Here is a 14,293-nt window from a genome sequence, read left to right as displayed (position 1 = left end):
TCTCTGACTTCGCACTTTGACAAGTTACATAAAAATCAATTTATTATAATTATGTTGTGGATTATTCTTCTGGGTTGTGACGTACAACAGTGGTATAACAGTTGTATGTACATCAGAGTGCAGGTCCTATGTTATAGATACAGTATCCTCACTGCATTGCATTTTGTAGAATTTTGAATTTCATTCTTATATAATATTTAGCTATTAACTTTCCAAGGCTGGGTTTGCTTATTTGTGCAATCTGAATGATAAATGTGTAAACACCAGTCAAATCTAAAGTAATCAGTTTATAACCTTTTTAAAATATGCAATTTGTCTCTATATGAATAAGCAGAGCACATTCATTTAATGAGGCGTTTTCTTTCTCCTCACAACTCCTCACTAACACGCCTCTCCTCACAGACCGGACTGGGCTGGTGCCAAGCAGTTACTCGGAGATGCCAACTTCCTTAGGCGACTGACAGAATACGACAAGGACAATATCAAGCCTCAGATCCTGCAGAAGCTGCAGAAACACATCAACAACCCCGATTTCATCCCAGAGAAGGTTTGTCTGGATATCAAGTCAAACACTGATAACGTCAGTCAGATTAGAGTAAACTAATTGTGGGGAAATGCGAGATCAAACACGTTGGGGGGTTTAAAAAGTGCCACAGTTGAAAAGGAATTACACAAAAAAATATGTTTTTGATGATGCCATTTTAGTTATATTGTAAGTTATGGAACATACCAAAGTATGAGTCAATATCTGCGATGTGGTTACATTCTGTATTGTTTTGCTGCTGTTAATGTAGGTGGAGAAGGTGTCCAAAGCCTGCAGATCAATGTGCATGTGGGTCAGAGCCATGGATCTGTACTCCAGAGTCCTCAAAGAAGTGGGCCCCAAGAGAGCGAAACTGAACAAGGCGCAGGTCAGTAACACACAGTAGAGAGAGCTCTGAATACGGTTTTATTATTACAATTATTTTTAAACTTTAATATGTATTTAATATTTATTCATCTTAGGCATAAACCACTGTGACATAAATCTTCTTTTTAGTTTGGGTTTACATGCTCTACATTTAAGATTTCAACATGTTACAAAGTTTCATTTCTTCCTCCAAAAATAGAATAAATGCAATAATAATAAATTCAAGTAATTAATAAATACAGAACAAATATTAACAATAATACATTAATCAAATTAAGTAAACCCAGAAATACAAAGAACAACAAACAGTTGAGGAAAAACAGTTGTCATCTTACTCATACTTGCAAAACAATCAAACACCCAACTCTCGTCCCTATCACCGCCCCCCTTTTCACAAACTGACACACACACACACACACACACACACACACACACACACACACACACACACACACACACACATAGAGGGAGAGAGACTCAGATACATGCAACAGACAAGCTAAAGGGTATTAAGTGTTTTCGTAAGAGGTTTGGATGCTGGGGGATTTGATTGTGTGGCTCCACTTTTATCTACAGAGCTTAGTAAATTGTGCTCCATATTATCTGACATGTGTTCCCCTTATAACTGTCTTTTGACATTGTTCTTTTAACTCCAAACATATTTCATCACCACTTTCCACTTTAGAAGTGTAGCTGCCTCGTTACTTTTCCAGTTTTGAAAATATTATTTACAAATGATGAAAAAAGTATTTGCCATCCAATTGGGTATCTTACTTTTCCAGTATTTTGAAATTGCACATTTTTGGAGAAAAATCCATTTTACAATTAGCGCTTTTAAAAGCCCCCCCAAGTAACCCCATATTTTCCCAAAAGGTATGAAATGTGTGACATTCCCAAAAATTTGTGTGTGCTATGCCTCTCTTTTTCCACATAACCGACAAATTGCTTATTGTGAGACAGTTGGTTACTCTTTATACATTCTAATGTTTAAGTACAAATTGTCCATCTCATATTACAATTTAAGGACATTCCCTTTATGTAATGTTGATTTAAATCTTGAATCTGCCAAATTCTTTAGCAATCAAAACTGTTTTCCTGAATCCATTCTCTAGTGTCACTGAGAATCGCTCTGCAAACATTGGACAAAAAGAAAATACGGAGGATAAAAAGGGGACCAAATGTTCTCTGAGTGGTTCATTAATGATATTTGTCCACAGCTCTTTCTTCTTTTATTCCAAACCAATGCAGGCGGAGCTGGATGCCACCATGGCAACCCTGAGGGAGAAGCAAGAAAAGCTGCAGGAGGTGGAGAACCAGATCCAAGTCCTACAGGATCAGTTTGAAAGCAGCGTTAATGAGAAGGAGCAATTGGGTGAGGGTTGTGATCACTTCATGCCAAGAGGGAAATGATGTTCACTGTCAAATTTAGAAACATCTTCAATGATTTGGGCCATGTCTGAGTGGTTGACCAATCACAACAGAGCTGGCCAGCTAACCAATCAGAGAAGACTGGGCTCTGGTTTCAGACAGAGGGTGAAAGAAGTGCTGCATCACAGGCAGTATTTAAAAATAAAGCTTTTTTTAACATCAAAGCATGGAAACATGTCACAGTAGAGAAACAAAATACAAATATGAAACCTGAACATGAGCTGTACATGTCCTCTTCAACACCAGGGGCCTCATTTATAAACGGTACGTACGCTCAAAAGATGGCATACGCCAGTTTCTACGCAATGTTTGCGATTTATTAAAAAAAAACTTGACGGGAAAATGTGCGGTCCTCCACGCAAACTCTGACCCATGCGTACGCACTAAGCCCAACAACGGGAGAGACGAGAAACTGCGACACCGTTGGCAGAAAGAAGAATGGTGAGAAATATGTGGAAATAATACCATAAATAAAATGTTACCTCTCATTTATCATATATGAAGAATTCATTTTCAAACATTGATTAAAAAAAAATAAAAATAAAAATAAAACAAAAATAACTTGGATAAATAAATAAATAATGAAATGTTATTGATCACCCCTCGATTATGCTCTCTTGTTAAGAAATGTATTGTCATAAATGATGCGGTAAAGAGACAGAATTACTTTAAACTGAGGCCGTTTTGCATTTCTATAGGTTGTATAGATGCAAGCATGGTTTTATAAACTATCATGTTTAATCATGTTTTATGCCGTTCGCCAATACTTTATAAGTCGCTCATAAAACACAGGAGGTATGGAAACTAAGAACACCATATGTGGTAAACTGTACAACTAATATAACACAACACATTAGTTTTATTTCCTTAAACTGGTGGATGGAGTTGCTTTTGGGGGGTTGAGATGCACAGGCTGCAGTGGAGACGCTGATCGACAGCTGGAACACAAACCACCAAATACAAAAAAATGATTCAGATCCAGTCGTCATGACTCCACTCCGGAGGGGTCCCCCGATCATGGGGGGGGGGTCTCCTGTCCCCGGCACAAACACACTGACACACTGCCTGAGGAAGGTTATGTGTATTTTGTGATTAACTTTTTTCTGACCATTTATTTATTTATTTATTTTGGTGACGATCCAACCTCCATGCTGCTACTCTGCATCCACCAAACAATATGATTTATCTCCACCTCCCCAAAAGAACCAACATCTTACACAGTGTGAAATGTGTTTTTTAGCTGTTCTGTCGTCATTTCCTGCGATCTTCTTCATGCAGTCAGTCAGAATGAATATTAATACGGGGCGTTTCTTTGACTATTTATAGGCAAATGTAGGCGTTACGTGAAGCCCGCAAAAGCTGTACCGCATTTCGAGTTGATTGCGATTTATAAAGGGAAACCGGCGTAGGACGTGCGTGCGCAGTGTTTTATAAATCGGAATACTTTTGTGCGTATTTATTTGCTTTGTCCTACGCAAAGCTTTATAAATGAGGCCCCAGAACTCAGTAACATTTGAAACCAATATTAATAATAATGCATGGCAGTTTTGGGAATTTTTGTCATAGATAATTTTTAATGGGAGGCAAAAGATTTAAACACTTCTTAATTTTTAAACTGGCCGGCTACTAATTATTTTATAAATATATTAATGTGTGAGATCTAGGAAATTCAACCAAGATTGACCATACTTACAGTACTGTAAATGTTTGCTTTCTTTTTCAGGATTCACATGTTTTATTACAAATTGAAATTGAAGGGAAAAACATCTGCAAGCTTTCTGACCCTCTCTTTCTGACCCCTCTCTTTCCTTAAAGTTAACACCATGGCTCTGACACAGGTCAGGTTAACCCGGGCAGGAAAGCTAACTTCTGCTTTGGGCGATGAGCAAGTACGCTGGGAAGAAAGTGTCACCTTGTTTGAGCAAGAGATCATCAACGTCGTTGGCAATGTCTTCATCGCAGCTGCTTGTGTGGCCTACTATGGAGCGTTCACTTCCCATTACAGACAGCTGGTAGGTGCTCTGTGATGAGGAGATTTAATAAGTAAGGGAAAATGTGCAGGGAGGCAGTCTTTAATGAAACTCCTATTTCTTCCGCTAAGAACCAGTACTAATGGCTAGAACTGCAGCAACAACAACGTAACTTAAAATGACCAAAGCACTGATCAAGGTGTTCTGTAACTGTCCTAGTCTGTTCACATTTTAATTTTCACTAACCAGTCTCTAAACAGTGCCAGAACCCACACTGTGTTCCCTTTAGTGTTTACTTCCTGTCTGTCTTATGTTGATTGATCGGACATCCAGCTCTCTGTCTTCTAACTTATGTTCTTCTCGTGCCATCTGTTACTTTGCTAGAGACAATTTGTGCTCTCTACAAATATAAAAAATTATATTTCTGAAAGTATTCCATGGTGTTTTCTGACAGAGGAAGACTAATGTTTGTTGTCCACAGCTGACGTTAAATGTACTTCTTTCTGCGGATTGATATGACTGCACATAGTCTCTTGATCCTGTTTAGCATTGTTCTGTTCTCCTTACTCCTTAGCAGCATTCTGTTAGCGAGAATTAAAAACCTCTAAAATGTCCAAATTGACCAATCATAATCGATTATTCAACTAAGCCGTGTAATAATGAGCTTTGAGAACTACTGTGATATGCAGAATGAACTAGTTTCCGGGACAGTGTTACGTTGTAGTTCTTTTTTAAATACTGAGGTTACAATAATTATGACAATCATGTCTGTATAGAAGTGGTAAGCCTTGCTTAGCTTGACGTTCAAAGAGGGGGGGAAACAGCACCCGTCTACAACAAAGCCAAATCTTACCAAACTGTTGGAGGCCAATCTGTTGAATTGTATGTTTTGCTGAAGTATATACTGGAATTGTTCCGCTGCTGTGAGATGAAATTCCCAGAGCAGAGTAGATGTATGGTAATGGCTCTGAATTGAGGATGTTTGAATATTATTAAAACACAGAAGAAGTCATAAAACCGGTGATTAGGAAAAGAGAAAGATAATAAAACATGACGTTTACAAAAACACAAGAGGTGCCTTAAACCAATCATCTGTCAAACAAAACTCTGTAGAAAAAAATGAATTAATGATGTGTGTGTGCCCCCTTTCCCCAGCTAATTGACCAGTGGATAATACAGTGCCAGGAACTGAGCATCCCCATCAGTTCCAGCTTCAGCCTGATCAACATTCTGGGAGAACCGTTTGTCATCCGCCAGTGGAACGCAGAGGGTCTGCCTCGAGACACCGTCTCTACGGAGAATGGGATCCTGGTGACTGAGGGCCGCCGCTGGCCCCTTATGATCGACCCGCAGGATCAGGTGCGCTACAAAACCTGGGCTCAGGGCAGCCTTCATTCACTGTGTTTCAGGTGTTAGTCAATGTATTGTTATGATTGATCAATTAATCAGTGTCATGTGTGATCATCAGTGGAATATAAACATATCAAATGTTTTAATAACTGGGTTACAAAACCCAAGTGGATAATATGTTTCGCGACATATTCCTTTTTTTACCAGAAGTAATCGAGGCCTGCTAAGTTAGCAGCGGACACTGTTTAGCATGGCGCATTAAGGTATTCAAGTTAACAGATAAATTAATGGGGAGGCCAAATGTCGACAGCGAAAGAAAAAAAGGCTTCACACAAAATGTACTCACCGGAAGAGAACAAATGAACCACCTACTCTGTCTATTAGTAAAACTGAACACAGTAACACTCCGTGGTAGAAGCACTCCGGTAGCCACATGTAAATCAATAGTCTTAAAGCATACCCTGCTTTATCATCTATTTTTGTCACATGGGGTGAATAAATCAGGACCCACATGCAATATAAAGGAGGGCAGGCAGATTTGAAAAGTATGAACAAAAAGATAGCTTTACTAAAAAAAAGATGGTTCCCAAAACTCAAAGAGCAGGCCAGGTAAAACAAAGGGAAAGTTGCCATCAAAACCAGCATGACACAACGAAATCTAACAAAATCTACACCGATCGCAAACGCAGACAGGAAACATGGACAGAAACCTTCTTCCGCAAAGCAAAAAGTAACCGGCAAGCGCCCGTCGACCGAATGTTAGCTTGGGTTCAGTCTGTGGACAGTTAAGCTAGCCCGGCTACTGATATTTTGAGATGTGCTCCGAAGCGAGAAGAGGTGTTTGAATGACGCTGCGTCGTAGCGCAAGCTACTTATAGGGTGGGTGGATTCCCTGACGTAGACGTCAAGATCACCAGCCAATCAGGATTGGCGTAATGAGATTGATGCTTCTGTTTGCATACGCGTTGAGGCGCATCCCATAGTGAGACATCGAACGGAGTGTTATGAATGAGAACTTGAGAAGAAGAACCAGATCAGGGGAGAACGTTCACGGGTACAATGACAAAAGACTGTCAAAGAACACAGACAGGCATATATGGAGACAGGACTAATTAAATGAACAAGACACCGCTGGAGAGGGCAGGAAACAAGGGCTTCATTGAAATCACACACAGGTGTTACAAATCTGGGAAAATTCAAAGGCGGGAAAAAAACACAAAGAAGGGAAATAAAAGAAAATACATTTCAACATAAAACGGAAACAGTACACACAAAACCCCGGAAGACTGGAAACCACACATTTTCACTGAGTGTCAGTTTCTCATAGACTTCTGTACAATATTGAGTGGATTCGCCCGGTGCTGGCCATTAGAAACAATGCCGTTTTAAGGCTCTTACATATTGGCTTCACTTTTCCGACCCCGGAAGGTTGCCCCTTGGACTTAACACATTGGATAAATGGCCGCAGAACAAGCGTAAAGAAAGGCACAAAAATCTCAAAATAGAACTTCCTGTCAGACTCGGTCAGAGACAAAGTCACATAATGGCCCCTGCCCCCAGGACACACACAAAGAACATACACACACATAGGCCCGGGCTACCATACACAGGAAGGACACAACCAGCCTCTTTACGTACACAAGCTGGAAATATTGTCACGTCTTCAGTTTTGAGGCCTCAATTTAGCACACTGTTCTGTGCCTTCCTGACCAATGACAAGTCCAATTTACTTTCCTGTCACTTTTTTCATTTGTATCCACGCAACTCTCCCTTTTTTCTCTGCTTTACATAGGCAGAGGGATGCAGAAATATTTTTCTACAGAAATCAGACAAGCTTTTTATGTTTAATTTTGCCTTACATATTCAATGTATGAAATGAATTGTCAATCCCCACAATGTAAAACCCAATCAGGTACGATTTCCCTTTATAACATCAAGTGCTGTATTTCATTGTTATTGTATATCAATTATGTAAATACAACATATGTTTCAACACATTGGATAAAGGTTATTGTTTTTTTTTTCACCCTCAGGCCAACCGATGGATCCGCTCCAAGGAAGCCAAGCATGGTCTTAAGGTGATCAAGCTGACAGACCCAAACTTTCTCCGTACACTGGAGAATGCCATACGCATGGGCATGCCTGTCCTGCTGGAGGAGGTAGGAACACACAATGACATCATAACCTTTCATTTACTTTTCCTTACTGTTTTACTACTATGAACTTGTACATGCCATCATGCATATACATTAACTACATTTCTGTTAACTTGCACTATATTCAATTTCAATTGATGTATCATTTATCTTATTTACTTGCATGATTTAATCTTGTTTGTGTCTACACATGTTATTAGCAGTGTGGCTCTATGTTGTCGTTGTTGTGCACATGATAAATAAATAATTTAAACTTGAAGCACGTTACATCATAAAGGAAGTGATTTATGGTTATGTAGTATTCAATTATTTTGAGAACCTACACATTTGGTATTCAACTAAATGCAGCTGTGAAATGCATAAAAAGCTTGTTTTTGGCTGTGTCGGTCCGACGGAAACTATAAAATAAAGATCTAAAAGCTTGTTTGTCGGAGCAGATCGGCCGGACGACCACTGCATGTTGCTGCTGGTGATTGTGGTACTGACCTCCTCCGATTGGGCTGTCAGACAGAGCAGTGACAACCATATTCATACAAAGTGTGAGAGCAAGAGTCTTCCGGTTGGTGCTCACTGCGGGAAAAAAAAGTATTTATAGTAGCACAAACAGATAATAAAATCCACGCTAGTCTGTCTTACAACAGTGGCTATACGCTGTTGACATATCGTTAAAACCACAAACGATAAAAAGCACTGGGAGCGTTTTCTTGATGAGACGCTGGGATGAGGCCATTATTGGGCATAATTGTTTCATACCGTATATGTGTGAGTCCGGCCTTTGCTGAATTATTCTATTGTGTGTATGTATAGATAAAGGAGACCGTAGATCCAGCTTTGGAGCCCATCTTGTTGAAGCAGACATTTGTGGCTGGCGGACGGACTTTGATCCGACTCGGAGACTCCGATATCGACTACGACAAAAACTTCAGGTTCTATATGACCACCAAGATGGCCAACCCGCACTTCTTACCAGAGGTAAGGACGTGCACACACACTGTTCACCTCCACATTAGGTTCACCATCATCAGTACATCAGAGACACGCCAGTTCACTATGGACACCAACACACCAGCTGCCTGCCCCAAACACTTTACAGCTGATATTTATAGGCGTGTAAACCACATGTTTAAGAGAAACAGACACACAAAATAACCTTTTTGCCCTGGTACAATTAGTGCTTGGCTTCCTGTAATGGCATCGACTATTAAGGCATTGTGTAGATGTAGCCTCCCGCCAGCTTTTATTCAACGGCGGCCCAAGAGAGCAGCAACAACACATGAATGTAAGCTTTTATTCCAGTGTTGATTCAAAGCTGCATAGAGTGGAGGCGGTTACTTAGACAACCGGAACCCACTCCACTGTTCCATTGTCGTTTTGTTGTAAGATACATGAAAGATTTAATGTGAAATGGCAGGTTTTGGAACAGAACTGATGCTTTGGGCGCATGCAGAGTTGTGGCGGTTTGAGTTTCACTTTGTGTGTGTTCTTGTTTACCTTTAGGTGTGCATTAAAGTTACAATTATCAACTTCACTGTGACCACGTCTGGCTTGGAGGATCAACTACTTAGGTACACACAAGCAGCATGAACACATATGGAGAAAAATATGTGTCAGGCAAGACTTTAGAGAATTGAGCTAATGTATTCTGGCGCACATATTTAAAGGGGCCCTATACTGGCCTCGCCGGAATCTCCTTCTCGGTTAACCAGCGAGATAAACACTCTCACAGTAAAACATAGGACCACGAGGTGATGTTTTGAAGCTTTACTAGGCAAGCAGTGTGAAACTGAAGGAATACAGAAACAAGAGCAATTGTAAATATCAATTATATGACATAATAATGACATATACATATATATATATCCAAGACAGCATGAAATTAGGTCAGTCCCAAAGTACAGATGCAATGTTTAGGCTATATTGCATATACAGTGGCAAGTTTGTAAAGAAAAGGTTATTAAACAGTGGAATAAAACTATTTTAAACTATTGGAAAGCACGGAAAATGCGTATGTATTGAGATTAACCATTAAGATGACATACAGTACACATGAAGTCATGAACAATAACCCAGACATTAGTTGTCTAACTTGAACCTAAAACACTTGTAGCCAGTCTCTGCATTCCCCTTATTCCACAATAAGGGGAATGTCAACACAGACACCTGTCAGCCCGCACTCTGCTGTTCCTCAGCACCACTCCCCCTCCCTCCCGCTGAAATTATGAATGAAAGCGTAGTAATCATAGATAACACGGCAGGGTCCGTGACAGTTTGTTTTCATCTGATTTCAAATAAACAAAGTCTTGGTTTTAAGAATATTAAACTTGTTTTGCCAAATTCAGATGATAAATACAACTTTTAAGCTTGTAAAGGCATAATTACAAGAGGAAACTTAACGTCACAGCAGGCATAACAACAGCCTGTGTTTCTTGTGAGGGTTTCCCCGGGAAACAAACACAATACACACAAATGCGTCACAGATTATTTCGCGGTATTTGAAATCATGTACGCAGCTCGCGACGTAACTAGGAGTCTAGTGGACGGTATAAGTACTACAAGTAAAAAAAAAATCTAAATTATTTTTATTTTTTTATTAATTATGTTGTTCATAAAAGAGGAGGTGGGGGCCGCATGCGGCCCGCGGGCCGCCATTTGCCCATCCCTGATATACAGCAACTACAAAATGTCAGCTGGGATCAAAGATCACAATAATGCACTCAAGGTAAAGATATATCATGTAGAAACATAAAAACTTACAGGAAATGCCTTCTCAAGGGCTATGAATGATGGATGGCACAGGATGAACAGACATCACCTTAGCTGGAGCATACATGCTATTCTGAAATGTCTCAGGCTAACTTCCTGTCACATGGGAACTAAAAATAACTGCTTCATGCAGTACGGCAAGTCACCAGAAGGAGTCACTATAACACACAAAATAATTGGCGGAGCCAGAACAGGCCCTATTAAGTTTTGGGGGATTTCGCTTTCCTGTAGTGGGTAATGTAGTTTTTTGTGCATGTAAATGATCTGTAAAGGCTAAAATCCCAAAGTTCCCTTCAGGAGGAGTTTCTCGTCAAAACACTCCCCCCCTGCATGAAACACCTCCATTGGACTCCTTTGTTTACTCCCTTAACATTATGACATTACTATCTAACATTTGCGTTTAGAGTAATACAAATAAATGTTAAAATAATTAATTTTTTGATAATAAATCAGTAAAATCACGCAAAAATAAGAATTAAATAACATAACCCTAACCTAACCCTAAACCTAAAACCGAAATAAAGTAACCAAAAACAGAGAAGAAACTAACAAAATCCGCCATTATCCGGCAAATTTTCGGAGCGCACAATTTCGGAGCGCACAATTTCGGCACCCGCATGCTTCGCGCGCGGGCGACCGCCACGACGACTCAGAAGGTGCCCTTTTTTTTTCTCTTGAGCACCTGCCCCTATAAATGTCTGTGCACGCCACTGGCATAACATGTAATCTTTCCAAACTGGAGAGGCCTACAATTTGTCGTGATACGGTGGAAGCTTAACAACCTCTCAATTAATTATATGAAAAAAGGATGTTGCATCCATCCACAACTAGATTTACAAACTTTTTTCAACTCTGTTTCTGAATAATGACTATTTGCATGTTGCAATTAATGCATCTTGATGGCAGTCTTGATTAGCTAGTTACGTATAACATGTAAGCTCACATGAGTTTCCCTCCTCAGTGATGTGGTGCGTCTGGAGAGTCCACATCTGGAGGAACAGAGGAACGAGCTGATTGTGCGCATCAACGCCGACCGCAACCAACTAAAGGATATCGAAGACCGAATCCTGAAGCTTCTCTTCAACTCTGAGGGGAACATACTGGACAATGAGGAGCTAGTTCAGACGCTCCAGGAGTCAAAGGTGAATCCTTGAACAGGCAAAAGTTATTTTGATATGTTTATTTATTTGGCAGGGAAAATGCACAGTAATGAATACCTAACACATTCAAATGTGTCAAGCGTAACAGTGCCAGCTTTGAGCTAATTTCCATCCGCAGTCCCTCACATAAAACATTTAAGAAATGTGTTTGTTACATATTGTCCAAATTAGTTTCTCTCCTTTTCGTCTACAACATTTATTCTACTCTTGTTCTGATGTGTTTTTCTGTCTCCTCAGGTCACATCAGAGACCATAAAGCATCGATTGGAGGAGGCGGAGGCCACTGAGCTTATGATCAACTCTGCAAGAGAGCGTTACCGACCCGTGGCCACCCGAGGCTCAATCTTGTACTTTGTTATTGCCAGTCTCTCTGAGATCGATCCAATGTACCAATTCTCCCTCAAGTACTTCAAACAGGTAACAGAGAGTTGGCAGTTTTTACTTTACAAACCTTTTTCTCAGAAATACAATACGAAAAGACTCCAAGCACCCATCATTTTCTTTCAATATCTTTTTGTTCTGTTCTTTACGTTATATTCTCTCTCCACCCTCAGCTCTTTAACTCCACCATCGAGACGTCAGAGAAGTGCAGCGTGTTAGAAGAGCGTCTTCAGATCCTGCTCGACCAGATCCTGCTCAACTCGTACATCAACGTGTCCCGCGGCCTCTTCGAGAAGCACAAGCTCATCTACAGCTTCATGTTGTGCGTTGAGATCATGAGGCAGCGCGGCGAGATTTCCGACGTCGAGTGGCAGTACTTCCTGAAAGGGACTTCCTCTTTGGAAAAGGTAAGATTAGGTCAAAAACAATCATGCTGGTAAATTGCTTGTGTCAGATTAGTGTTGAAGCTAATCTATTGCTATAACCAAAAGGACAGTATTCCCAACATAATTACTGAGAGGGAATAAAACACATCCATACGATTAGCTGTGGGAACTAGCTGAGAGAAAATGTGTGTATTTATCCATATTTATAGTTCCGTCATTACCAGGCCATGTTCAAAGTCACTTAAGTCACCTTTCTTCCCAATTCCGATGCTCTGTCTGAACTTCACCAAATCGTCGTGACCATGTCTACGTGCCTAAATGCATTGAGTCGATGCTATGTGATTGGCTGCTTAGATATTGCCTTTAACGAGCAGTTGAACAGGTGTACCTAATAAAGTGGCCAGTGAGTGTAGGTTTTTGTGCATGTAAATGGTCTGCAAAGGCTAAAATACCAAAGTTCCAGCCAGTGACATCGCTATGAAACAAGCACACTTGTATTGGCTAGTGCAGTGGTTCTCAAATGGGGGTACGCAGACCCCTAGGGGTACGTTGGAGTACTGCAAGGGGTACGTGAGATTTAGATAATATTTATAATAGATAAATATACCAATTTTAGGAAAAGTAACAAAGTTTGAGCAGTTTGGGTTTTATATTAATAGACTAGAGTTACACATATTTCAAAACGCGAAGTGTAATAACTGCAGGTTGCCTCCCTGTCAGAATGACAAAGTCCTCAGTGAAGCACAAGCCCATGTTTCTCACTAAATTGTAAGTACAACTTATTCAAAAGATCAATTCAATGCAATAATGTCGTCTTAGTGTTATTGCATGATATTCAAATTGGTTGGCCATGAATTTAGTGATGGATTGTAAACATTTGAAATGTAGCATTTAACTTTTTCTCAGTTACAAGGTTGTTGTTTTAATAAATCAGACACTGATGGTGCAGCGCCCTACTGTACCTGTTTATATAGGCTTTTCTTCCCTAACAAATAGTTTTGCGCTGATCAGGGGGTACTTGGCTGACATTTTTTTTCAAAGGGGGTACATTATTGAAAAAAGTTTGAGAATTACTGGTCTAGTGGACCAACACTTACGTGATAGGCTAAGGCGCGGGACATTTGTAAGTGTATAATAATAGGGCCCTTTAAGATAAATCTATTTGAATTCCCGTAGAGAAATCCAGGTGTCATTGCACCAACAGCAATAGGAGTGAAACACAATATAGAACAGATGGAGTTCACACATAAGAAAATCAATCAAACTAAAAAAGAAAATTACATTTCAGTTAAAATAAAAATGACAAAAATAAGAATTAGAAAATAGGCAAAAGACAGAGTTTACATACAGTATATGCAGAATAAGTGAAGATAAATGTGAATAAATATACATATAAATGTCTATATGCAAATGGGTGTGCAAATCTGAAGTAGGTGCATGCAGTTCACTTCTTCTGTATGTATAGTGCAGGATCTTAAAGGTTTTTAAGTGTACTCAAGTCTATACCATGCAGCCTAATGGACACTGGCACAAAGGAGCAGCCGAGGTGATGTGTACATGACGTATGCGGACAGCTGCTGCAACACTACAATACTACTATAATAACTTCAACTGGCTAGTGCTCGCATTAGAACAACTCTTTAAGTGGTTTCAACAAGCTACAGAGTTATTGACAGCTGGATAGCTTAGATTTGAAAACTCATGCCAGAACAAGTAGTAAGGTATGAGGCTCAATTGCTGCGAGGAATATTGAGATAACATTCTATTTTAAACTGTTTCGTGAGCGCTT

At 39.9% G+C, this 14,293-nt stretch overlaps 1 protein-coding gene across 1 annotated transcript in view; it reads left to right on the top strand.

Moving 5' to 3' along the window:
- dnah6 (dynein, axonemal, heavy chain 6) overlaps window positions 1-14,293 on the top strand; it is a 116,889-nt gene that overhangs the window by 78,684 nt on the left and 23,912 nt on the right. The window contains 11 exon segments of the mRNA XM_079649513.1: window positions 403-547; window positions 795-911; window positions 2,159-2,282; window positions 4,154-4,350; window positions 5,464-5,667; window positions 7,692-7,817; window positions 8,622-8,786; window positions 9,312-9,379; window positions 11,539-11,719; window positions 11,975-12,154; window positions 12,292-12,525. Coding sequence (XP_079505639.1) covers window positions 403-547; window positions 795-911; window positions 2,159-2,282; window positions 4,154-4,350; window positions 5,464-5,667; window positions 7,692-7,817; window positions 8,622-8,786; window positions 9,312-9,379; window positions 11,539-11,719; window positions 11,975-12,154; window positions 12,292-12,525 — 1,741 coding nt within the window.

The sequence above is a fragment of the Notothenia rossii genome (genome assembly GCF_949606895.1).
Source record: "Notothenia rossii genome assembly, chromosome: 1".
NCBI classification, from domain to species: Eukaryota; Metazoa; Chordata; class Actinopteri; order Perciformes; family Nototheniidae; genus Notothenia; species Notothenia rossii.
This window is presented reverse-complemented; position numbering and strand designations above follow the sequence as displayed.